Genomic DNA, 27,584 nt, shown 5'->3' on the forward strand with positions numbered 1-27,584 from the left:
TACTACGTTTGATTAATTGTTAATTCTGCTCGCTTAATAAAATAAAACTACAGGAACATTGATTCGACTGTTTCAATCGACTTCGAATCGAACAATAACACGACTGATCGACTTTCATTCGCGAATTTGGTATTCACGACCCGGAGAATCACGCGCCGTAAAATATCCGCGGAGCTCGTCGAATCGCTTGATTTTATCGAGGTCGATGAAATGAGATCCTCGATGAAAACCGTTGTATGAATAATACCGGTCGAACAGTTTATTGAAAATTCTCCGTAACCATTCTCTATAGCGATCGAAGCGAGATATACAACACTCAGCGAAAACGCGTCGAGAAATATCTCCATCGACTGAAAGAAAATTCGTTTATTCGCCTGGCGAGTAAGGATGAAAGTCTCGCCTGAAATAAGCTAGGCGGACTATTTGTTTAAATCATTTTTTATCAATAAAATTCTGCGTCTACGCACATGTAAAATCAAAGCAGTGAATTTGGTATCGGTCGGCAGTAAAAATGCTACGAACGTTTTCATATTTATTCTCGAGATTTTTGTTATTCGTGGAATAAAAGAAAAATCAAAATAGAAGATATTTGTTGATGTTTGTAGACACACCTTTTGTATCAATATTTGGAGAAATTAGAAGCTAATTTTACATTAAAAGTGACAAACACACCAAAATTTTGTATTATTGGAATAGTTTAATTGTAACAACTGATGCTATAATGATTAAATTATTAAATTGTCAAGGATATTTGAATGGGCACAAGTTATTAAGAAATGAGAATTTACACTGATTGACTTCCAAAAAAAAATTCTATGACTACTAATTTATTTATTAGTTGAAATAACGATGTTCTTCATATTTGATTTCCGACAAAACTCCCACTTTACTGAAAACTCTTCACAGCCACTCTCTGATAACTGAAATCTCTATCAAACGAAAACAATAGTCAGCGAAACGTATAGAAAAGTGTCTTCGAGGAGAAATTCGCTTGTCTAACGAACAACGACATGCGTTTCGCGCGTTTAAATTCCTGTTCGCGGCTGTCAAAAAAGTGATTTGACGTAGTTCAAACTGAACGAATTAGAATAGAAGTGCGGAACGCGTGGCCACGATCAAGCTTGCCCTCGAGTTCCATCGGGGAACGCTAAAGCGACGCGAGAATTCGATTGCGCGACTACCTTCTGTTCCATATTGCGTTTCGCGGTAACCTTTCAATTTTTATTCGAGGCTTTTTCCGCGGCTTTTTATCTTTTATTTCTCTTTTTTCTTCGAATAAAGAAAGGAAAGGAAAGGAAGGACGTTTAGTTGCGACGAGTTGATGGAATTTTTTATCAGCGACAGCTCCGGCGACCAGACCGCCGGAAAGCCATCGCGAAGATCCTCAATTTTTCAACGAATATATTAAGGCGACTTGGCACGACTTGGGTGTACCGTCTTTCTATAAAATTCTGTTTAGCTGCTTTAAGAAGTCATTGCTCCTGCGAACGACTCATCATCTCGCCACCAATATCCCCAACGAATTTACGAATTTCGCCCCTGGATTCCATGAACACGCCAGAAGAAACTCTTCTCATCTATATATAAAAAAAAAAAGTTACTTGTCGATGTATTTTTTCTTAAAAAGTCTTAAAAAGAAATCTCGAACGCTGAATCGCGTTACGTACACAAATTAATATCAATCAACGAAGTTAATACGCTAATACTACTCGATACGAAAATATCATGAAGTATCCAGTTTCAAAAGACTCACATCTTTGAACCTAACGCGTTACTCTCTTTTTCAATTTTGAACTGCACGTTAAAATGTTACTTTCGGACGAAACAAATATAAAAGAAAAAAAAGACAAACGCTGAAACCAACAAAACGAACGTGTTTTCCATGGACGGTCTTCAAATATCGTAGATACTCGTACAATCGAAACAAATCTCGCGCGAGGATCCAAATGCTCGATAAAGAAAAAACAAACTCGATATCACCCGATACCGGTTTCGATGAAAACGAAACGAGTAACCTCCGCTATCTCTCTCTCTCTCTCTCTCTCTCTCTCTCTCTCTCTCTCTCTCTTTCTCTTTCCATCAAAATCCTATAGACAAAATCTCTGTACAATGAAATGACGAGCCAATAGCGAAACGACAGGCAAGATTTCGGCTTGGACGCGTGTCGAACGAAACGTTCGTTGCGGACGAACGACGAATATCGTTCCCGACGAGATCGACGAAATTTTGCCGCGATATTTCCTGGAACAGATTCCGCTGGTCGTCATCGACGCGACGGAAACCACCGCGCCGTCCCGGGACGAGTAGACGGTGTTTTCCACGATTTTCAACCTTTTTATCCGCTTGTACTGAGCGCCGTGTCGGGGAAAATTTGCATAATCCACGGAAGCATTGGCGCGGCGGAAATTGCACGGCATCCTGCACCAGGTTCTGTGTCCAAACAGCCCCTCCGGATTCCATGTTTTTTTTTCTTTTCCTCCAAGCCGGAGAGTTCATACGCGCGACAAAACAAATTTCGCGAGACAATAGTTGACGCGTGATTGGCTTTCGCGCGAGTCGCGAATAAACGAATTAACGGGAACGGTTAGGCAATAATGAAGAAATTACTCTCGTTTATAATCGACAGGTAATTGCTTCCATGTCGCGTAATAATTAACAGGCTTTTTATCGCAAATTGGAACCTGTTTTCGTATTGAGACGATGGTGATGATGATGGTGATGGTGATGGTGATGGTGATGATGATGATGATGAGGTGTAGGATTGTATTACCAATTTCGATCTCGCGTGAAATTATCTTCGTTACTTCAATTCATATCATCAACTGATCAATAATTGCATCGGTCAGTCAATAAAATTATAATCAAATTGCGATTGCATATTGATCGTGCAATCAACCAATTAAATTGATTACTAAATTAAAGAGAATCTAGTTCTACTTAAGAAAATCTGTCGCGAGCTTCGAGATATACGTGTACGTATATTTGCATGAGATGTCAGAACACTTTTTACAAAATGAATGATTAATTCGGAAGACAATTGATCACCTTGTACGTAACAGATTATGCCAGAGAAGATCTACATGTATTACTTTTTCTCAACTATGAACGAAAATGTTGAATGAAATATGTACGTTTTTATACGAAATTTTTATTAAGAATTTGGCCGTTTGATATGTAATTAATTCATATAAAAATTACTAAAATGTTTGTCCTAAAATTTCAAGAATCTAAGATATTTGATTTCTTTACACACTAATTATAACTATTATATTTTCTTCTATATCCCTAGTTTTCTTCTCTTCCCTCCAATTAAATCAAACGTGAAAAATTTTCATTTCTCCAAACGCTAATTCCTTTTTTCTCTCGGTAAAAATCCCCTTTCAGCTTAAAAGTTTACGTGGCGAAAGCTTACTCGCCCCGAAAAAAATAATAAAAGTTGTTGCCCCTCAGCCACAGTTCGTCCCGTTCGGAAAAAAAATGAACTGCCGTGTTTAACATAATAAACAAAAAAAAAAAAAAAATTTTTCTCCAATTTCGAGGGAATTTTGAGTTTTTAAAAAAAAAAAAAAAAAAAAAAAAAAAAAAAAAGAAAGGAATTCAGCGTATAAAACATTTTATTTTCTGTCGTGACGAGTGTGTTTAACAGAGGCTTCGATTTTCTGAATCGTTTGAAACTATCGAAAAAGCGCCAGCTTTTTTGGAGGAAGGAGAATGCATGATAGAAACAGAAATGAATGGGTTAATTCGTCTCGCGTTTAACGCGATCGATGTTGCCAAAAGCAACAGTCGTTGGTTAATTGAATTTCTACGGTGTTCCTGGTTGCAACGCATCGCGCGAGCGAGTATCCTAATGATTGAAACGTGGGTCGTATCAACGATCGCCCGTGGTCGATGGTGGTACAAAAAAAAACTCATTTTCCTCGGGGAAATGAGTTTTCGCCGGCGGAATACGAAACTGACGGATTATTTGTTTAAACGGAACTTTCTGTATCAACGGAGTGCCCGTGTCCGCGTGCACGTGGAAAAAGGAGAGCAACAAGATTCGGTATGAGATCCATTGGTAATAAAAAGCCCACGAGTGTTTTCATATCTCTCCGTCGAGACGTTTTCCACCTTCGTCGTTCGTAAAGTAAGTTCATAAAATCGCGATGATACGTTTATGCGTGGAAATATTTGAAATGTAAATATTTCACCCTTGAGTATTATCTGCTGTCGACTGTAATAGACGACTGTAATAATTTACGTTCGATCGCGAAAGTTAATTCTACTCTGTATTCTGCGTGACTGAAGTTGGTAATTGAATTGAAATTGAATTGAATTAAAACTTGCGATGATTACGTATAATTTTAAATTCTAAACTTTACGGCCTACGACATTTAATGTTAGAGTCAAAGGGAAACAAAGTTTTCCAATATTTTATCGGTACTATTTCATTTTCTATTTAAAGTTATAGAAATTCTAAAACGAAAGCTGTACTTCATATATTTCTTTTATTAACGCTAGAACTACCAAATGATCGATTCGTAACTTTCCACGGAAATTTTTCAGAAACAGTGTTTTCAAAAACTTAGTAAAATATATAAATGAAAGCTCGTGTTTTTTATTATGTTATAAAACTTTCTCTGTCCCTTATACTGCAATTTTCCTGCTTCAGTGGGTAGTTCTAGTATTAGAAGTAAAAAAGCGTGTTATTCTTTTATACTCGGGAAAGAATCTCTGCTGCTCGATATATACATTTCCGTTTAAAAGTTTCAGAACAATCGTTATATTTATTCCAAAACTAACAAAAAATGAAGCTATTTTTCTTGTAACAAACGATCTGCAAACACAATGAATGTTATGTTATATCGTATCAATATTGTATTACTTTGTAATGATTAATATTATATTATAAAATACAACAACTGACAAAAATAAATTTGAAGGTTTTGAAATACCTCTACTCGTACATCTGTAATTACTAAATAAAGTAAATTACTTACAATTAGTATAATTACTAAGGACCGTCGTCTTACCTCGTAGTCGACGCTACGCTAAACACCATAAAAGAAAAGAGAAACTGATAAGAAAAAATTTTACTATCCACGATAAATGCTCGATATTAAAAATAAAAAACGTCCTAGAATTTTCGGGCGGCAGCGTACCAAAGATGGAACATTTGGTTGTCATAATTATCCTCGAATCGTTCTCCGTCTCTTTTTCATACTCTTAATCTCACGAGTCAACGGAAGTTGTGATTTGAAGTCGGAAAGCATTCGCATAAATGGGAACGTGCACGGATTTCCTCGAGAAAAAGGGATAGGAGATTAAGGCGGTGGTGGTGGGAGGAGGGGTAAAAAAACGAAGAACGAAAGGAAAACAAGCAAGATGGAGAGTTGAACGCACAAAGGGTGGAGACGGCGAGGCTAGGAAAATGGGTGGCGGAGAGGATCGTACGAAAGCTGGGAGGTTTTTTGATTACTCAAGCCACGAAGGGATATCCGCAGGAATCTCCCACGGGACGGGACATGCAAATACTCGGTTTCCTTCGAACCACGTTTGAACTAAGATTGCCTCTCGATCGGAGGCAAGGAGACTCGAGGATCGAGCGTGGGATTCATCCCCCACGATCGTTTCTATCCGTCGGTTTCTTGCAATGATTAACGAAGAAAAAAAGAGGAATACAATTAAAGTTACGAGGTACACGCCAACAAATATTTTAATTGGGACCGCCTGCAATTTTTAAGATTTTACTGTACGATTAAAATCAGTGTGAGAAGAAGTTAAAATTAAAATTGAGTGTATCTCTATAAATATTTTACAGCTCCTGGAAATTGAGTTGGAATCACTCAGAAATTTTAATATTCCATTATATGAATAAAATGGATTCAGAAAAAGAGATGCAGTTAAAATTATTGAGTATATTTTTATAAATATTGAATTCGAACAACGCGCGGTTTTCAATATCATACGAGGTTTTAATAAAATTTGAAGGTTTTCGCAAATATTGAAAATACCATTTTCGCATTTGTTGAAAGTACTGTCTTTATAAATATCAAACCTATCATTTTTGCAACTATTGAGGACGTCATTTTCACAAATACGAAACCTGTCAAATATTGAAACTATACTACATCACAAATATCAAAGTTACGATCTACAGAAATATTTCCACAAACGTCGAAGTTACCATTATTCTTCTGCGACCTAATTCCTAATATCTTTCCAAATATTGAACCAACCACTGATATTTACAACTACCGAAGCTCTCCACATTTTCACAAATGTCAAACTCGCAATTTTGGAGAAAAAAAAATCATTGAAGCTATCACTTTCGCAAATATTGGAGCAACTAATCTAACGTCATGAGACAAAGTGAGCTAAACACACGGAATCCTCGAAAAGCGCGAAGGTCTGCGTCCACACGATAATTACACGTCTAATTTTCGCTTTTCCCTTTCCTGTTGCAGATCCTCCAGCTGCAAATGAACGATTACAGATACCACTACATGTTCACCACGTTCGTAAGTATTCATCGTTCGACCGACATTCTGTCCCACATGTATCACACACGCCGATGAAAATTAGAGAGAGACGAACGCCCTTTTAACCAAGCTCGGTTTAATACCGACTCGTGGAAGATGCTTTCGCTCCTTTGGCGCGTTTCACCCTAAAGTACATGCAAATTCGTTGCCCTTGATGCTCCCTGATTTCTCCTAATGAAACGTCCACCGCCGTTAAATTCATCATCGAGGTTTGAATATTACGATTTCAGTGAAACTTGGCGCGAACTCTGACCTCGCGTTTCTTTACACGTCGCACGGTGAATAGAATTTTTACCGAGAAATTGGCAAACGTTATCGAAGAGCAAATTGGATTAACTGAATCGGTGAATTGGAGAACAGTGAAAGATCAAAATTAGCGTATACTTGGTATTATAGTATTAATGTTAATTATTACACGTTACATTATAATATTAGGAATATCAGATGTAATACTCGCATTATAACATTAATATTACGTATATTTAACGTTTGAATAAAAATATGGAAATATCAAACTACACGTTCAGTACAAGGAAATAAAACAGTAAAAGTTAAAAATGCAAAAGCAGTATCCGTAATGTCTTTGAATTTCTACTGTTCTCCTTTTTTTTATCATTCATTAATCACTTGCAATTTATCTGTCTTTTGATAGAGAACTATTACTACTCAGAAAAATGATTAAAGTACAGTTAAACTTAATTTTTCATTTTTATTTTAAGCACGTTGATATGTTATTTTTTTTTCATAATTAATTTTTGCTTTAATCACGGAGCATTGTTCTTTATTTTTATTTCAAGCACGCTGATATTTGAACAATAATCGTTCGTAATTAATTTTTATCTTCTAAATACATCAATAAATAATCTTCTCGATTTGATTTTCTGACTAAAAAGTGATTTGAATGTCAAAAACAGTGCAAGTCTAATGATTTCATTTAAATCATAAGAAAAAACTCATGAATAAAGTTCAACTGCAGCATGAATATCCGAATCAACACACGATTGCATTTAAACTGCAACACCGGTGTAAAAAACGATACATCGTACAAACGATATTAACGGTACACAAGAGCTAAACTACCCTTTATCTCGAAACTTTTGGATATACACCGGTCTTCAATTTGCCAATTCAATTGGGCTTATCGTTAAATAACTCCACTCTTCCCTTTCATTTCTCCCCGATTCAACTTTGATTTGGTTATCGAAAATCGTACGGTTGTACAATTTATCGATACGAATGGTTTTAAATTCCAACAAAGACAAACACCAGGCAACTGTTCCAAAATCGAGTTTCAATTCGGTGTCAAAACGCGCCGACAGTTCGTTTGATTTCCTCTTTTTTTTTTAATTTTTTATTTATTTATTTTTTATTTTTTTCACCAGAACATGCCCTTTTTGCCCCTATGTACTCAGCCGCGTTTCACTTGGAATTCGAGCACAGACTGCGTTCGACTGCCGGTCGAAATACCGCCAGCGCGATAGTTGTTTCGAGCATTTTGACGAATGATCCCGAATGAAATTACATGATCTCCGACAGCGGTCCAATCGGCACATCTGGTTTTGAAATGTTTTTCAACGACACATTCGGCAGTTTTGAGTGGAAAATCGACGAAACGCTTCAACGTGAAGCGAGAGAAAAAGGAAGAAGGACAGAAATATTCAAAATCATACGCAGAAAATGTTTTCTACGGAACAGGCAAGATAGAGAGCAAAATCGCGAAGAACAACTTGTTATTAAAAGATGTCGAATCTATAAAGTGAAACGGACTTCAAAAAACATTTTTCACAAACATTTGTACAGGCATCGATATATCTGTTTATTCAGACGATCGTTAAAGCGATTCGAAACATGATAGACTAGCAAATCGCGTGTAATCCACAAGAATTAACACCAATCTACATGAATTAACCGTTTGTCTATCAACGGTCGTCGAAAATGAATTTATTCGCGGAATACAAAAGGATCAGTACGTGATCCGCTTTAAGGATCACATCATACATTCACTGATTGAATGAAAAATGTGCGTGCTTCCTAAGTTTAATTCCCTTGTGCTTTGTTATGTCATGGATTATTGTCTTTTAGTACAGTGACTGTAGAAATTATATATTGCTATTTGCACGCACTCTATTCTTTTTTTTTTTTTTTAATCCTTTTAGCTTTAATTGGTTTCATGTTTCATTTTACAGTAGATATTAGACATCTTTTTAGTTTTAATTGGTTTCATCTTTCATTTTACAGTAGATATTAAATTATTACAATCATGCAATATAATAATATGTAACCAGATATGAAAGAAGGAATCTAGTTTAAACTAGAGGAAATTAAACGGACCAAAGAAAAGGGGAATGAAAATTAATTAATTTGTAATTATGTACAGGACTTGGTTAATATTGAAAATAAAATGTCAATAAATCACTTTCCTCGAGATTTTTCGTTTCAGTTTTGTCAACTTTGAATTGAATTTCGAAGGTAGCATTCTGGAATGAGTTTCAGTAAGAAGAGAGGATAATTTTTTCTATCAGGTCTCATATACCTGGTTACATATTATTATATTGCATGATTGTAATAATTTAATATCTATTGTAAAATGAGAAATAAAGCCAATTAAAACTAAAAGGTTAAATTCATTAGTATGTAAATCTATGATAAATACGAATTTTTTAAATTTACATTCTGTTTTATTCTATTTTATATGATACTACATTCCAAATTCTATTAACACTAGTTCTTCAGGGTAAGTTTGGTGAACTAATTAAAAAGCAACGCTAGAAAATCCAGAATACACTCAATAAAAAGACAAACGACCTAAACAAATACTTCACGACTGATAAAACGAAATGCCAAATATCGTAGGACAAACAACTATTTGTAAAATATTACGCGATAAATCCCTTTCTCATACTTCTTGTTCAAACTTTCGAAATTTATCTGCGCTGCATACATTTCCAATTTTTTTGTTTTCTCTTTTATTTATTTGCTGATACTCTTTGTTTTCTCACGAACGATGTATATTTATTTATATTCTCAGTTTGTTCAGTTGATATCCGTTCGTTTGATTATTTTCTTTTTTTCTTTGTTCCTGTTTCTGTTTATTCGACGAAGAACGTTAATCAAACTTCGACGCCAGGCCGTGGCAAACTTTCCCAGGCAAACAGGTGTCGATGCGGAAACAGAATTGCACGGCTTCAGGATCGATAGAATTCCGTCACTGATTGACAAGTTGATCCGACAGAGTGAAACTGATAATTATGACATTTATTAATAGGCGAATGTTGACCGAAATAATTATTCGCGATCGAACAATGAACAACTGGGCCGCGTGACAAAGGGTTGTCTATGAATTTCACGGGAATGATCGATTGCGTCGACCGTCGTTAATGTTGCACGTGTCTCGTATAACCGTTCGGTACAGCCGGATACATAATTGTCGATCATTGGGAACGATGCGTGGCAGTCGTTCGAATTCGGAAACCGGCCATGCGATTAAAGTTGAATGAAACTGCTTGAAACTAGGATCGAGGAATCTTGCTGTTGCTTGGAAAAGACAAGGTATGAATAGACCACGTATTTTCCAATGAAAATGAGAGAACATTTTTCACTCAATAGTCAGTACAATAACCAGAACGGCTATTGTCAAATCTATATACGAAATGAACGCGAACAACAAACCGTATCTTGTTTCGCAACACTTACTCTTTAGTAGTACTAATTATGAAATAGCAAATTTTCAAAATCAAACGCGAAGAGTGCTTCGTCATATTTAAAACTTCCGAAAATAATACGCAACGCTATCAATCTGTGCACTCGTGCTTAAAAATGCGCAACACTAATTACGACACGTCCAATGCAACCATGTTGGAGATTGCTGATGAATGACCACCTTTGTACAGCTCTTGTAGCTGCATTAGGTGATCCAGGTGCAGGAACAACCTTCCACAAATGTAGTGGAAGAAGTTGGGCATTTTATAAACGCAACGTTACTTCAAGAAACGCGATCATTCATTATCGCAACACTAACAATTACAGAAAAACTAATTAGAAATCGCGAAGGAACAATATCGCAACACTAGGAATAAAAATAATTGGAAATCGCGATGAAATAATGTCGCAACACTAACTCTAAAACTAAATTCAATGAAAATTATTATGAACAATACAAAAGCTATTATACGAAGAAAAGGCTACTTTGAATATTCTAACATTTTAAAATAAATTAAAAGCAATGATTCTATAACATAATTTAAAACAACAGAGAGCAAGATAAATTTATATGACACTAAGGCAATTATGAAAATTGGGAAAAACAATCGCGGTATCATAATTCGCAACTCTAAAGCAAACACGATTATCATTTCTCTGCAACTCTAATTCAACCGTGGTCAGTCTTTCGCAACACTAGAAAAATCGCGATTAGCCCGAAACGATGATGGAGAAGAAAAAAAAGAATACAACTACAAATACTAAAAGAGCATAGTGACAAAGTAGTAACTAGAATGACCTCCCATGCTATGAAATCATTTAAATGATCCAGAGGATGAGACGTCATTTGTTGTGACCCTCTTCGTGGCAGTTTGCCGGGCCTCTTCTTTCTTCGAGCGCAATGCCCGCTGAAACTTACATTTAGCTCGAGTCTTTCTAATCGCAAACCCAAAAGTAACTTACAAAGGTGAAATAATAATATAAATCGCGAAAGCTGATTACACATGGACGACCATCGATCACAGTAATCGTTGTTCGTTCGCACGTGCGTGCTCGAGCAATACCTACATGAACGTTCGTTTCGGGACCTATTCGCGACCTAACCGCGACCACGACCGCGATACTAAATTCGAAAAATCGAAGAGTAAACCCAGAAACAAGTGGCATGCTCCATTTGTACCAGTTTTACTGTCGATTTTTCAAATTAGATTTCCTGAAACAGGTTGGACACGCGAAAAGGAGAATACGCGACCAGAGACTGTGCCAACCTGCCCGGCCCTACCTACTTACGATTAAACACATTCACACCAGAAAGTATGCTACCTATCCTATCCTAACGGATGCCCTATATTTGAAAAATGGCAAAACAGGCACACCAACACATTCACTCCACGATTCTCACACATACCACTCGGGCGCAGAGAACCTAAGCTAGAGAGGACGTCCCGGGACACCTCCGACACCCGAGCTTAACACACAACTTTCACACTCTAATTTACGTACCATTTTCCTGAAATCGACTGACAATGGCTAGCGACCATCGCGTAAAACGAGGTTTGTTTATATTTGTTTATGTTTATATTTACAACTGTATGTGAGATATTAATGACTGAGAAAAAATATATATAACGTCCATAGAAATTGCAAGTGCAAGTTTATTTGGAATCATTATTATCATTGATAGTATAATTAATAATATATAATTATATAATCACAGTGTATTTAATAGATATTATAATAAATTCATATTTCAACTTATAATGAATGGAACGATAGAAACGACGCAATTCCACATCCTAACCACACACACATGCGGAAAGTACGTCGCGCACGATACACTAACACATTGCCGGTCGCTGAGAAATTTTTTATAAAATTACAAACTATGATCATCGTGCCCAATGTCTTTCACCCATCCAAGTAGCACCTGGGCACGTGAGTGAGATCCTGACAATGAACACGGGAGGGATTAAACCTGAAAATCCTAAACTAAAACAATGATTAGTTTATATCGTTTGTATCTAACGGACTATTTTATCATTTTGTTTCAAATTGTAATGACTCTACTTTTTCAAAAATTATTGAAATTGCAAGAGAATAAAGACAATCAACAAGAACGAAATTTATTAGAAAAGATACTAAATTAGATTATGAAATCGTATAATCAAAATCAAATAATTGACTCTAAATTAGATATTAATAGAAATAACCTCAGGCGACTTCTTTATCAAAGCACATTTTCGAAAATGCGAAAGCAGCGTTCAAACTTGTTGCTTTGATTCAAAAATCTGCCTGTCGCGAAGTATCTTCTTGCACATAAAATTTCATACATTTTTCTGCGGAAAAAATTCTAATCTATTATATTTCAAGTTCTACTGATGTTCATAATTATACAACTCAATTAATTAAATCATTTAATACTGTTATAAAAGGGAAGATGAAATTGCAAATTATTAATTGTTGTAATAATTATTAATTAAAAACAAAAATATATCACCAGTATCAATAAGTAATAACTGCATCTTTCATAGCAACGAAGTCGGAGGGTATCCGTCTTCTCTACTATGAAATGCTCAAATGAAATCGTTTTAATAATAATTACTTATAATTTATCTATTCATATGGATATTTTACTTTTGCAAACATTGATACTGAATATATTTTGATTTTATGAATAATTACTATAACTGTATATATTCAAACTAATTGTTGAAATCGCGATGTGCAAAAAGCCCTATCCTGATCTAATACATGAGAAACATGAAAAAAATGTTACTACTCACGAGTACAAAAAAATACCCGCGGTCACTATGCTCATCAAAAATTCTACGTATACAACCAGTCACCCGTGCCGATTCGGACCTTTCGTCCTACGACATGATTGAGTGCCCGGAGGAACATAAATGCATGCGACTCACGCGACAGATGTGAAGAACGTAAACATCGATGGAGCACTGGAGCAAAGAAAGTTATCGTGGAGACGCTCATCAAGTAGTTATCACTGAGAATCCCATGAGCGCCGTGAAAAACTTCTTAAGAAACATAAAACATTTCGTTTTTAAAGAGACGGTGTTATTTATGAAAATTTCAATTTTAATAGCGATAAAAATTAGGACTAACAATTTAAAGTGTATTTAATTTATAACTTTACATTCGACTTCAATAGAAAGAGAGCTATGGAGAATAGAATTTATATACAACATGCCAAAGTACTTACATTTTTTGAAGCATCATAAGATTGGGAATTGGAGACTGTAGAAGATCTGTAACAAAACATTAAACATTAGAATTTATATTAAAAAGCAATGCAAAATCTTAAGTTGGAGGTAGTGGGAGATTCTTACATTCTGGGTCTTAGAGCCACCGTTGGACTTTTCCCAAAAGGTGCAAAAAAATTGATACTGCGAAGAATCTGTAACAAACATCAAACATTATACTTTGTTGTTAAATTTGAAAAATTGAAGATAAAGCTACTTACGATCTTGATCTCCTGGAGAGGCCTTATCTTCTTGAGCACTGACTCTAATACACCGTAAACGAATATTGAACAAGAAAAAATACAGAAAGAGAAAAATAAAGAACTATCAACGCGCGCATTTAAGTAACATTCGGCGGACTCACTGATTCTAACTTCGCGAATTATAATTTAATAGAATTTAATCTAATTTAATGAGAGCCAGTTTGCTCAGAAAAATACTAAAATACTGCGCAACAAACACTGACTCCACCGACCGCATTGCGCGCGGTCACAAAAATTTTCTGGAAATAAAGTTGGTTAGTAAGAAGAGGGCGAAGGATACGTTTATTTAAAAAATACTGCTATTATTCTAGAACATAATTCTTAAGAAACTTGAATATTAGTTGTAAATCATAAAATTTTCATTTTTGTACTCGAAATAATTACAAAATTACGTATTATGAATTGCATTTCAAATATATATGAATTGTAATGTTACCCAAAATGAATAAAATGGTGCGATATTTCCGTGAAAGTTCATCAAATTGTCCATTAATAATAGTGGCGTTCTATGCTATCTCCGCAATCAAGGAATAACCTGCACAAAGAGAAACCAAAAGTCAGAACAAATAGGTCAAATGAAGGCAAACGTGTAAAAATGAAACGTTAATCAATTTCTATTAAAAAGACGTATAAGATGATCTGCAGGTAATCGAGTAAAATCGGCGATTTAGGAAAAATTGCCACAAAAAATTTCAAATCACTACACGATTTCATTGTCGTAATGCTCAATGAATCGTTAAATACACGCGTATTAATTAAATATTGCTATTAATGAGGTATAAATGGAAGTAAAAGAGTGTCGAAGAAGCGACGCCATCGGAGAGACGCTAACCGATAGGTTAGGAAAGATTACGAAATGCGACGTACATAATACGTGTTGTCATCACGAATTTCGACCGCCAAATGACTCTCCGCGACACGTCTCGGTTCGCAATTAAGAAAAGAGGAGAGGATGGGGCGACTCTGAGCGAAAAGGTTCGAACAGGCTCGAGAATTAATAATAAGAGCTTTACACACACACGCACACACACATAAGCGTTATGTTTGTTTTCAACCTCGAGTTCCGAGCTCCAAGGCTTTCTACGCCTTATTTTATTTTGAAAAAATAAAGTAAGGGGATGGGATGTTACTGAACAAACTAGTTCGAGCAGGATCGAGGATTAACAACAAGAGTCTAACATGCACACGTAAGCGTTGTGTTTATATTTTCAACATCGAGTTTCAAGATTTTCTACATCTTACCTTATTTGAGAAATGAAACATTTTACTACATCACGTAGTAAAATTATTATTTTAGCTACTAAATACGTACATTTTTAATAAATTATTGTTGAATTTAATAATAAAATTGTTAAAAATTGTTAAAAATTACGCAGTATGAAGCTAAAGAATTGACATATAAGTGGAAAATGTTATAATAGAAGTGTGTGTCTAAAAGCATATAATAAAACATACAATATATAATAATACAATCTATATATACAATCTGTAATGAGTCAATTACAAGATTACAATATTTCTACTGGTTAGAATTGAAATTAAATTTTGGTATAAAATTGTAAATAGCTTTTAGCATATTATGTTCTGTTTAAATGATTATATACTATTATTTCTTTAATTGTTGAAAATTATATGTAATAATTAGTACAGCATACACGTGATAGTCTGAAAATAATCTTTTAAATATATCATGAATCTTTCAACAAATTAGTTGACACTCGAAACTTAAACTCGAACAAAATCGTTCTAATTAAATTTTGATAGTAATAGTGATTGAATTAAAAAAATTGAATATCGTTCTAATTAAATTCTGATAGTAATAGTGATTGAATTAAAAAATTTTTAAAATTTTTTAAAAAGTCAATTGAAATTTTAAAAGTCCACCTGTGCGTACTATTTTCATCAGTGTTCATTGATTCGTCTATCCTTTCGTAAAAGTCTACTTTTTAATTGATACATTTTTCCCACTTTTCTCTCAATTGGCAATTTTTTAAATTGGTATATTTTGTAAAAGAATATCTTATTGATAATTCAGAGAAAAGACTGTTTCTTCCTATGTGAAGTGTATTTAGAGCTCAATCATACATAACAGGCATAATTTGGCAACGAAACTAAAATTACTAATCACAACTCCGAGGCTGTTCGAAATACTGACGTTCAAGTTTATCGTAGCCTAATTGCCAGTCTAATTGCTACTAAACTATCCTGGAACTATTATACGCTTGCTGCGTATGTCATACCTGCATTTTATGTATATATATAGTATAACACTATTAATCCTCAGTGAATAGTTTTGCATTCGCACGCACAATCCGATCAGATTCAATTCATTGCCAGTAGCATATTTCCTATTTTACGTACGAGGAAGCAACTTTTTATACCGGATTTCCCCTTTATTGAATATTTCATCTCCCATATTAAATTTTTCTTACATGGAATTTATTAGCTTTCATATTTCATGCTCAAATTTTTCTTTTATTGAATATCTGAACTTTCCAAGGTATTCCGGTATATGACAATTAAAGGAAGAACATTATTTCACGTACTTATCATATTCATTTCATAATCGCGAATAATAAGAAGCAAATTTTTATACTGAATTTTTCTCTAGTGTCAATTTCAAATTATTCAAAATTTCAGGGAGCACATGTTAATTCCATCAACGAAAATCTGTTTTACAACTCTTCCACTTAAATCACCATCGTCCAAAAGTTAAATTAACCAATTCAACGTGGAGCACGCGTCAGTATACATGCACACGTCCATATATTCCTCAAAATTGTCGATATCCAAACAATGTACCTCCATGTACACAGCCTGGAGTCTGCATCTCCAAGTGGAGCAGCCTCGTTCACGCCCTTATCGCTCCGCAGGACGCGAAATCGCACAGAAATGTTTTATCTTGGCCGATTTCTGAACGCGTTACATAAACATAACTGCGGGTCCTCGAATAAATCACTCAACGAGAGCGCTGCCGGTGCTTACGATGACAGGCTTGTTCGCGATATCGCGATCCGAGGCAAAAATAACACGCTTGAAAGAGGAGAAAGAGAGGCAAAAATCCATAAGAACGATGCAGGGATGGAGGGAGGGATGATAGGGCAGTCGAAGAAAATTCCTTCGAGGCGAAAAGCAGCTTTATCTGTCGGTCGTTGAACTTTCGTGTTCGCTTTATTTGCGTTATATGCGAGTGACGCATCGCTCTATAATAATTATTAAATTATACGCAAATAATATTATCTGTCGAATCTCGGAGGTGGATTGGCTCAATTGACGGAGATTGAAAATGAGCGATGGCAGTCAAACATGAAATTCTGCGTACGTTCGCGAATTTCAAATAGACTTGGGGGAAACGTGAATTTTAGATTTCGAACTAAATTTATTAAACTGAACTTGTTTAAACTAGATAGATCTTTAAAGACAGGGACTGAGTGTATAAAATATTACTATTATTAAAAATTTTTATTCTTATCTGTATGTTATTATCATTATATGTGTATGCACTGAACACACGCTGGCTATTATGAAATAATTTTATAATTACAACGATTAAAATTTTTAGTTAATGAGTTAGTGATAAATTCGTAGGCCACTTTTTAAGGTATGTATTGTTTAATTTAAATCTTTCACAGTTCTATTAATGTAGTTTTTCAAAAACCTGTATTGATATTACTAGCCTGTTGTGTCGAAGAGAATTAATTTAATTTGTTAATTAAAATTAGATCACTTTCTCCTTACATTTGTTTAGGAGAATCAGTGAACTCTTACTATATAAATTCCAATTATTAGTATATAATTGTGCAGTTCGCAACAATAATGTTTTTCTTCAATTGAGAACTTCTTCTATTCAGCTGGATAAAAGATCTTCGATTGGATATATATATATATATATATATATAGAACCTCCGATAAATTTTCCTTGACAAAAGAAACTCGCTCGACGTTGATCCCTATTTTTAAAAGGAACTCGGTTCTCCGGATCGTTGATGAAACCGGTTTTCAACGATTTTCAACGGAATTTTAATAAGTCGGAATTTTAACGCGACTCAAATATCGGAAAATACAGTAGCGATCAGAAGAGTGTTTTTATTAACAGAGCATTTCACGCGAATTTATTTGGACCTGGCGTGAATGGAACGTTGCAGCGAACATTCCATTCTGACGCAATAAAGCGCGCCAATCTCCTATCGGATAACGCTTTATTGATGATTTTTCTTTGAGTTCCTTTTTTTTTTCTTTTTGTTTTTCATCCACGAATATAATAAATTGAAAATATAATGAAGAATTAATATATCGATAATTCAACGCGCGATGTTTGTAGATATTTCTTTATGACTGTATCGTGTAAGTCATTCGATATGTTTCAAAATCATATTAAAATTTGATACAGATACTTGGCTCATTTGATTTAGCAATTCAACAGTTTTTATTATTCGTAATATATTAATTAATAATTAATAATCCTCGATATTTGGTGGATTATATCTTGAACACATGTTACACAAGATGTTTAAACCTCATTAATACAAAAATACCAGATAACTTATTTATAATAATTATTCTGAATTCTTAGTCGGAGTAAAAACAAACAACAAACACCAAACTGAAGTAAATTAATAATTTTTCTTTCTTGTAAGGTAAATGAAATTTTGACTATAAACGATGGAATATTATTATTCCGTCTTTTAAGATGTTCTCCCAAAAATAATTTGCGTAGATACCTATGGCCTCTACTTGTTATAATAAAATTTCAAAATATTCACCACCAAATCTTATTTTTCAAATTATTCTCCCGAGAATACAAACTTGCATAAATATCCACGCTCTGCTCATTACAATGCAAAAAAAAAAAAATTTACAATCCATACAATGTTAGTTTCTCAAGTCCCCAGAGTAAGGTGAACGAAATATGATTTCGCAGGACATAGAGACGTTCGATCTGGAGGATTTCAAGTACAACAGCGTGAACATGACTGCGTTCCGTCTGGTGGACCTGGAGGAACCGAAGGTGGCCGAAGTTCTACGGCAGATGGAACGTTTCCAGCCGATTGGCCACGCGATTCTCAACAAAACCGGAGTTATCCAGGTTGGTGGAAAGTTCAAGTGACCCCGTGGTATGCTCGGCCACCGGAAGTCGCTAGCTAACACTCTGAAACTCGTCTTTTCCACTCTCTCTAGTTGCTCAGGCTTGCCCGTCGAAACGGAAAACGATTCCTCCGCGTTCCCTCGTCGCAAGCACGCGAACATGCGAACACGCGAAGTTTGAAGAAAGAACACACAACGTTCGAGGTCGGTGCATTCTTTCACGATGGCGTTGGCCTAACCTGCGGGTTTGCGTCGGGAAATATCGCGCATGGCTGGGCAAAAGTCGATGCCCACAGGGCGAGGGCGGTTTCGAGCTGAAAATAATTCGAATAGAAGTGGACCGAGTAAATACATCGTAAGAATAGAGTAGCGTGGCTAAGAATTTTCAGCTAAGGGTTTCATTTAACTTGGCAATTAAGAGATATTAAAAAAGGAATCGCGACCCACTTCCGGTGTATAAAGAACGAAGGCGTTTAAATTAAAATATTAAAACCGAAACGCGTGAAAAAACTTGTTGATATTCTGTTTTGATCTCGAGTTTGAAACACATGTTTCGATGGTAATTAATTTTTCGGGAAAACTCGGAAGCGTCGTTATGAATGATTCGTAAGGAATATTGAGTGGATAATTTACACGAGATCGTTCGTCCGAAAATACAAAAAATAAAATGATTTTAACAGTTCAGTGTAATCATCAATTATTATACAAAATATAATATTCCATCGTTGTATAATGGGAATTTAATACTTAGAATATGAGAGAAAATTTTGTTCAAAATTGATACGACAAGTAATTTGCAAAAATACAAATCTTGGAACAGAATATATAATATCCCGTCCTTTCGCAATACAAATTTTTCTCATAAAAAAGATATAACGTTAATAAAGATAATGAAGAAAACACTTTGTTTGATATAACAATTATAAAACTCCGTCAGATTTCGAAAGCTATATAACATATTTTAATACAACAATGCGAATAAATTGTAGAAATTGTTAAACTGTAACGTTAAAGTTCGAAATTTCAAAAAATAAACTTTCCCAAAAATTCCAACAATGAAATGCCTAAAAATCGCTGTATTCTTTCTAAAGCATTCTCTGTAAAGCAATCAACAATAAATAAAATACAATATTCCATTTTTATCGCAATGAAAATTTTCATTTTCACAAAATGTAACTCTAAGTATGAAACTTCAAAAAAAGTAAACATCTAAACGCCAAGAAAAATTAACTGTCAATGAACGAAATACATCCGAAATACTCGTTTGCCGTGAGAATTTCTCAAAGAGAAGTTTCCCTTTCGAAACGCGCTTCGTTCGAACTCGATACGACCATTAGTTCTCAAGATATAAACGCGTTTAAAGGAACCGCGGTGCGACTGGACGAGATTCTGAATGGGAGTCCTGCAGGAAATTGTAGGAAAGTGACGTGACCCACTTTCGATTCCTGGATCTGCGTACGCAGCGCGTAGTAGCAACGGTGGTGGTAGTAAAAATCACACCGATTCAGTGTCCAGCACTGACCGGCGCGCACGTGTCGCACTTGGGTTAGGTCAGCGCTGGCGCCTGAGCAAAAAGGAGGCATCAAAAACTATGGTCCGATTCGAACGACGATATCTCCAAAACGAAATGCCCGATTTGAACAAAACGAAAACTGTTTTAAAAAGGAAGATTTCTGTCTTCTATTGGCATCGATTTTAACGGCCGCCGAGCATTTTTAAATAAATTATACGACGGAGAAGAAAGAGTACACGACTGACGCGGTTCTTAATGGTTTTCGATTATTGTCAACCGCGGATGAAACGCCGTGTTGCAGGTTAATGAAACGCTTAGGGGAGGAAATACAGACGCGCGGGTAAAATCGAGGCGATTTCACGCCCGGTGAAATTCAGCGGAATTATTGAAATCACGCTCGGCAGAAAACCGAAAAGGTACGTTTGCATTAAAAGTTCGGCGTGATAACGCTCGTACGATCTTGAAATTAATACGGGCAAATCTGTTTAATTAGTTTGATATTTATGGAAATCGATCCAGGTTTGCAGGTGCGCGCTTTGCTGGCTCGCCGCGCCGGCGCGGCGTTTCGCTATAATTTACGTCTTTATTAGTTTTGGTTGTTCATATATAATGTTCACCTACGTATTCTGTGTACGGTATTTCGAGCACGTTCTCTTCTCATTCAGTGGAAATCGAAACGGAATGTAAACCCGTGTATACTCGACATTTTGGCGTCCGAAGTTGGACGATGAAATGAGATTTTTTTCTGTGAGATGAAATTACATGAAAAAGAATCTTTATGTGAAAAAAAAAGAGTTTTCTTCGTTCAAGATTTCGTTTCTGAGAGAATCGAGTTCGAAGATTTGTCAAGTACTACTTAACTCTCTAACCAGCATTGAACACTATTAAATTACTTAATTTCTAAATTTTTAATTTGGTCCCGTTTCGTTAGTCTCCGTCAGAGAAACTATAAGCTATAAAGCAAAATTAAGGAATAAATTATAAAATTTATTACCTACTATTTTACCTTAATTAAATTTTTAAACTTTAAACTAACCTTACTTAATATTTTGAATGTATTAAAATTAAAAATTTTAGTAATTTGATATAAATTAAATTACTGGAACGATACTATCGGAGTATAATACACCGTTATTGTTTCTTTTCGATTTATTGTACAGCGATTTGAGAAATCGCTACCGTTTCCGAGATTGCACTGCAATTGTATAATAAAACAATAAAGAGCATTAAACTGGCAAGAACGACGAAGGAGAAGAGCGACAGTCGATTACCGGCTACTTTGTCAGCATTTCAGTAATTAAGCGAGACTCGTGGCGGAAGTTGCAACGGAAATTGAGACCGCTCGACTGAGCGTGCTTGAAACGCGTTCCAGTTTCTTTTTAAGAGTTTTAACAATCACCGACGTACCTTTTCTCTCTCTCACTCTTTCTCTCTCTTTCTTTCTTTACTAACGTTTCTCAGACACGAAAAGTCTCTAGGTGTGATCGTTACCCAATTTTGCGAAAAACAATTCCAGATCCAAAGTACAGAAATTCAGAAATTATTTAGCTAGAACGGGACTTTTTAATATCTGTTATTTCGCGTTTGGCGCAACAGTGTACAGTTTCACTCGCAAGCCATCGCATATTTGCACATTCAAAAGGAAATAATCGTCGTAACAACGTTAATTCAATTCTCTTGTTGTTTAATTTTATTGTATTTGTTCGAAACACTCGAACTTCAAGATACGCCTGAGAGGACACGGTCAAACAGAAAGTTTTGTGACACAAATACATCGTAATACAACACGTCACGATTCCATCTCGTAGATTCGATAAATTTCGAACAACAGACCGTAGAACAATTCAGAAACATCGGACAAACTCTCTCTCTCTCTCTGAAATTCTGCGGTTGCTTTTGACGTTTATCTTCTATCGCTTAATCTTCTTCGACCGCGAATTGACAATGGATTTACTCTGTTGGGTGAAACCCGCCGAGAAACTCGATTTTTTACACTTGTCCAGCGAACTTTCTCGCCAATGGACAAAATGGACAAAGCCAAGGTAAACTAGGCCAGGAAAATCAGCGATAGAAACGAGACGCACGCAGGCAACTTTCTCAGACGAGGGGAAACGTATGTTTCAGGCAGAACCAGCTTTGGTGTACGACAGCGTGCAGGTTTTCGCGCACGGTTTGGCGGCGTTGGATCGCAGCCACGACCTCAGGCCTGCCAATTTATCGTGCGAGAAAGAAGAGCCCTGGGACGACGGTCTCTCCCTTTACAACTACATTAACGCCGTACGTACGTTCTATGATTTTAAATTATCGAGCCTGCTCGCTCGCTGCCGCTTGCTACATTACGCGAAAATGTATCGCTAAGACCCGAATTTTACATTCGTAACAGAACTTGTCAATGCTTGTTAAAGTAGCTTGTGTTGAAAATGGTGATATTGTTGAAAATTAATTACGAATTTTCGAGAATTTTAATAGTATAAATTTCTAGAAATATGACGTTAAGAATTCGGTTAACAATCCAACGAAAAACCAAACGGTAACATCAGTGAGGGAAATAATTCTACGACAATACCGATTGAAAGAATCTTCCCGACTGGAAAAACGAAGTTCCAATCAATTCTCCGACGACGTAATAATCTCTTCGATTTGTGCAAAGAACGTAAGAGTCATTTGGAAGGTTACTTGTCCCGATAGCTCGAAGCGTTCTCACGCGGCTAATTAAAAGAAAACACCGGTCACCGGTTACATTCTCAGATTATTATTCACCAAACTCTCATCTCGATACCACGAGTTGTACCGTGCTTAATCTCGTTTCAATTAACAAATTCAATTAACAGATTGAAAAGCGCGTTTCAACGATTCCCCCCTCGTCGACGAATTTCGTCGATGGAGATGTTTCTTGGTTTTTCATCGAGGCGAGGCTGAAGCGAAGTTGAAATTAAAAGCAGAAACGAATGGAGAGGCTGAAAGTTTCTATCAATTCACGGTGTTTCATGCTCGTTCAATATTACTCTTACTCGAGCTCGTGGTATCGGATTGTTAATTGATTTTAAACGCAGATTTGACTAATGAAATCTACACGAACACTACCAGCCAAAAGTTTGAGTACAGATTCGGTAGGTAAAATACATAGATCTTTCAATAGTTCATTGGCTTAAAGTGTCATACTGTGTGCAGAGAGTAGCCAAAAAGTATACAGAAAGTAGCATACAGTGACAATTAATGTTAAGTATAAAATACAATTAAGTATAAAATACAAACATCGTATGGAGTGTACTTAAACTGTTAGCTCGTATTGTATGTACATACTATGTATTAATCTGTTAATTCTTCATTATGAATTTTGACACAATTATACGTTACTCTCATTAAATTCATTTTATAAATTTGAAAAAATATCTCAGGTTTCAATTTCCACAGCTTTATTTCTATTAAGATATCGGAAATTATAAATTATTAATTTTTAGAATTTGAATTGGAATTTACTAGAAATTTTTATTGCAATTTAGAATTTTGGAATTGGAATTTACTAGAAATTTTTATTGCAATTTAATTTCTATTGGTTTCCTAAACAGAAACTAGATGAAGATACATTGAAAATTATTCTCTTTCGTAATAGTATTACTTCATTATTGTCATTGTTTAAATCATTATTGTCATTTACATCATCATTATCATTACATTATTCTATTATCCTGCATACATCAAACCAAATATCAATACAACTTCGCTTACAAGAGCTAAAGATATTCTACATTTTGTGTATTAAATATAAATGCAATTTTGGCAACGCGAGTAGCAAATACACCGAGAGTCCCAATACAATTTGTAACTATATATACATATAATATCGTCTATCACTTTAGCATTATCATTATTCATGATTATATTATTCCATCATTGTTACCCTAATCAAATATTTTGACAGTACAAAATTGACCGATAGAATATTAAATCTCAACTTGTTGATCCATTAATTCGAGTGGGAACTAATTAATTCGGGTCACTTTGGCTTCTAACCCCATAGGCATTTGGATTCGAGAAAACAAATGTAAAACTCAGAAAATCGTATTTTGCGACACTTTTCAGTCGTCAATCGATACAAATCCAAATATCTGAGCTCTTTCATTTTTGCAACGCTGTGCATCCTGCCGATACGACTTCGTTTTGAGCAACGAAACTGTATCCCTTTCCAATTCGGTGCAGAAGCTTCTAAAAGCTTTTAGATCTTTCCCAGAGGATCTCTCACTGCTCAGTTGAAAAACTGCGATCCTCTCTGCCCCTGGTCGGGGTAAAAATTTTCGCGGAGGCGCGCATATCAACCGAATCGCGTGTTCGCGGAGTGGAAAGTAAACATGGTAAACATGGCGTCCAGACGAAAATTGGCAAACAAACGAGACGAGCATAATCCACGGTTTCTTTGTAACGCTTGACACTCGAGTGCGCGAATGAGGGGACGATATTTATTCCTCGATCACGCTGCGTGCTTTTTGCCACGCAGTGGAAGGATCATTTTTCTCCCCACAGAAGGCGCTAAAGAGAGTTTCCAAATTTCTTTGCTTTCTCAGACGTGGCAGGCGTAACCCAGAACTCGTTTCTTGTTTATACATCCACGATGCAATTAAGGAGAATGGAACTGTTAACCGGGGGACCAGACCGAGCCTCGGCTTTTGTCCCTGTATTCTAAGCGCATCGTAAATCATTCCGCAGTGTTCCGTCGGTTCTGAAAAATATCGCGGTCGAATATGTCGACGTTGAAGAAGTTTGCAGTCTGCGTTTGCAGTGGATAACGAATAACGCATTCGAAAGGCCAAATTTTGAAGATAATGCATGGACCAAATGACAGCGTGGATACAAGAAATTCGTGAGGACGAGAACTGTCGAGAATGTCAAAATTGTGCGGATATTTATGCTAGAGTATGAACAAACTGAGAAGAACAATTCGGGGAATGCGCTAGTAGATCAAACTGTATGATTTCACACGAAATTTAGCAGTGTCAAGGATGTACTACGGCTTATTAAAATATTCTAACACTTTGCATGAAAAGTTTTTATGTATATGCGTATGTATATTGTATGAGAAATTTTCAAATTTTGTCAGAACCGAAGTGAAAAGTGTCTATTATAATAATTATATCGGTAAAATGTGAAATGTATGTAGAAATTGCAATATAAATACACATTACACTATTTAATACTTGTTATATGCTCAAGATATTCGTTCTCGATACTCTATATTAATTTTCTTACGTCATTTTCTTCTATTCGTTTTTATTTTTCGTCACTTTTTTTTTTATTCGCATTCTTAGATTAATGAAAGCGGTCGTAATACTACGTGGTAATAATATTCCAAAATGTTCAAAATATAATACGCGAAAGATTTTCGTGAGCCACTGTACCTCTCCTAAATCATATCTGATACCGTGACGTGTCAAATTAGCAATTTACGTTCGTTCAAAGCATGGGTATCCCAGTTTCTTTGAGATTACCAGCAAAATTACGAGCCTGCCTATCTCGCGAGGTATCCATAAGCGAAGTTAAACGACCTACCGACGATATAAACCCCTCATTAATTAACCTAAATTTCGAATTCGAAGCTTGCTAATGACGAATTCGCGCGTTCGTTTCCACGAGATGAAACGAGGCAATTCGCGGTGCGAACGTTTATGAACTACCAACTTCCATCGTGAAACCGAGGTAGGTGCCGGTGAAAAAAAAAAAAAAAAAAAAAAAAAAAAAAAAAAAAAAAAAAAAGAAAAAAAAGAAATGAAAGAATCAGGTGGTAAATTTAACGGCTTCGAGCGATTGCTCCGTAAATTACGAATAACCGAGAGCACGAAGCGAAGTTACGTAACGCGCTTTGTCCATCGAGTCGAGTGCTCGTTAAAGGAGCTTCACTCGTAAAGTACAGCGTGATATACGGCGTCAGCCTATCGTTGAAATTTATGCGGGTATGTACTCGATAACTTCGGTGTCTCACCAACGTTTGACAACCGATGCTCCGACTTTCGCCGTGATATACGCCGGAACGGCAATAACGTGGAATCTGGCCGGAAGAAAATTATTACAGCCCAGAGGATTCTTTCTACCGCGTACCAACCGTTTTCGGATACGTTGCAATGTACACGGAGATAGTGACAAAATGTTTCGAGAAGTTTACGAGAGGTTACACTGTCGTACGCTATTGTTTCTGTTTTTCGTACGACGAAGGGAGGACTGTCATTTTCAGCTTGATCTTTCTTACGTTCTTGCGTGTTCTCTTTATTTATTTTTGACTGTGTGGCAATTTTTATTTTAATTGTTTTCTGTAATAAATTCAGTTTCTACATCAACGTTCCAATATGTATAAAGTTTAATCGAGGTCAAATTTCAATTAATCTGTAGAAAATTTGACGTAGTGTTCTGGATTTCACACAGTTCTTACATCTTAGGAATTTGAAACTTTCTCCGCTACAAATTACTACGTACAGTTTCGTATTTTCTTTTTAATCTGTTTCGAACAACGTAGAGATAGAAAAGAAAAATCAACAAAATACAAAGTAACATCAAATATCGAGGCGAACAGTTTCAAAAATTTTATAAAACTTTCATTGCTAATATATTCTACGAACAAGCTACAGTAATTTAAAAATTCATAACAGTTCGTGAGGGAGAGAAATCGTCCTATAAAAATTTATTCCCTGTTTAACAACGACACGATAGTGAAAAGCGAAAGATTATAGAAATTTGTACACGAGAAAATCTAATCCGTTCCGATGAAATCCACGCGTCGAACGCGGTGTGAGAATATTCGCGGTGAAATATTTGATATGTAAACGCGTGTATATGAATAGTGCCTCGCTCGATCCGGATCGGGAACGATAAAGTATTTGAAATACGGATAATACCGATGGCCGTGTTTCTAATACATCGGATAGAATGCTATCGTGATGTTATCGAGAGTGATATGCACGCGTATGTACGTGTAACTTCGAATGAAAACGGGTTCATCAAATTTACAGTGAGGCTGATCGTTCAAATCGTTCCGCGACAGTTAAATTAATAATAGAGGGGACAGTTGACGCTGTGCAACTAGAATTTCGGTTAATTATGAATTTTCGGATGGCGATTGCTGTAGTAACATGAAGGTACAGTGACAAGAGATTGAAATAAAAGTTTGGAAGAATTTAAAGGAATTGAAAAGAATTCGAACACATAGAAGCTTTTTATGAATATATATCTACGTGTTGTGTATCTACCGATATAATCG

General features: G+C 35.7%; 1 protein-coding gene across 7 annotated transcripts in view; it reads left to right on the forward strand.

Annotated features, from left to right (window-relative positions):
* Positions 1-27,584, forward strand: part of LOC122538707 (glutamate receptor ionotropic, kainate 2-like) — a 93,937-nt gene that overhangs the window by 25,984 nt on the left and 40,369 nt on the right. For all 7 annotated transcript variants that reach the window (XM_043673002.1, XM_043673001.1, XM_043672998.1 and 4 more), the window contains 3 exons: positions 6,450-6,503; positions 18,665-18,829; positions 22,466-22,618. In XM_043673002.1, the coding sequence (XP_043528937.1) occupies positions 6,450-6,503; positions 18,665-18,829; positions 22,466-22,618 (372 nt within the window). The remainder of the gene's footprint in view (positions 1-6,449; positions 6,504-18,664; positions 18,830-22,465; positions 22,619-27,584) is intronic.

Source organism: Frieseomelitta varia, unplaced genomic scaffold, assembly GCF_011392965.1.
Source record: "Frieseomelitta varia isolate USP_RPSP 00005682 unplaced genomic scaffold, Fvar_1.2 scaffold_175, whole genome shotgun sequence".
Lineage (NCBI taxonomy): Eukaryota > Metazoa > Arthropoda > Insecta > Hymenoptera > Apidae > Frieseomelitta > Frieseomelitta varia.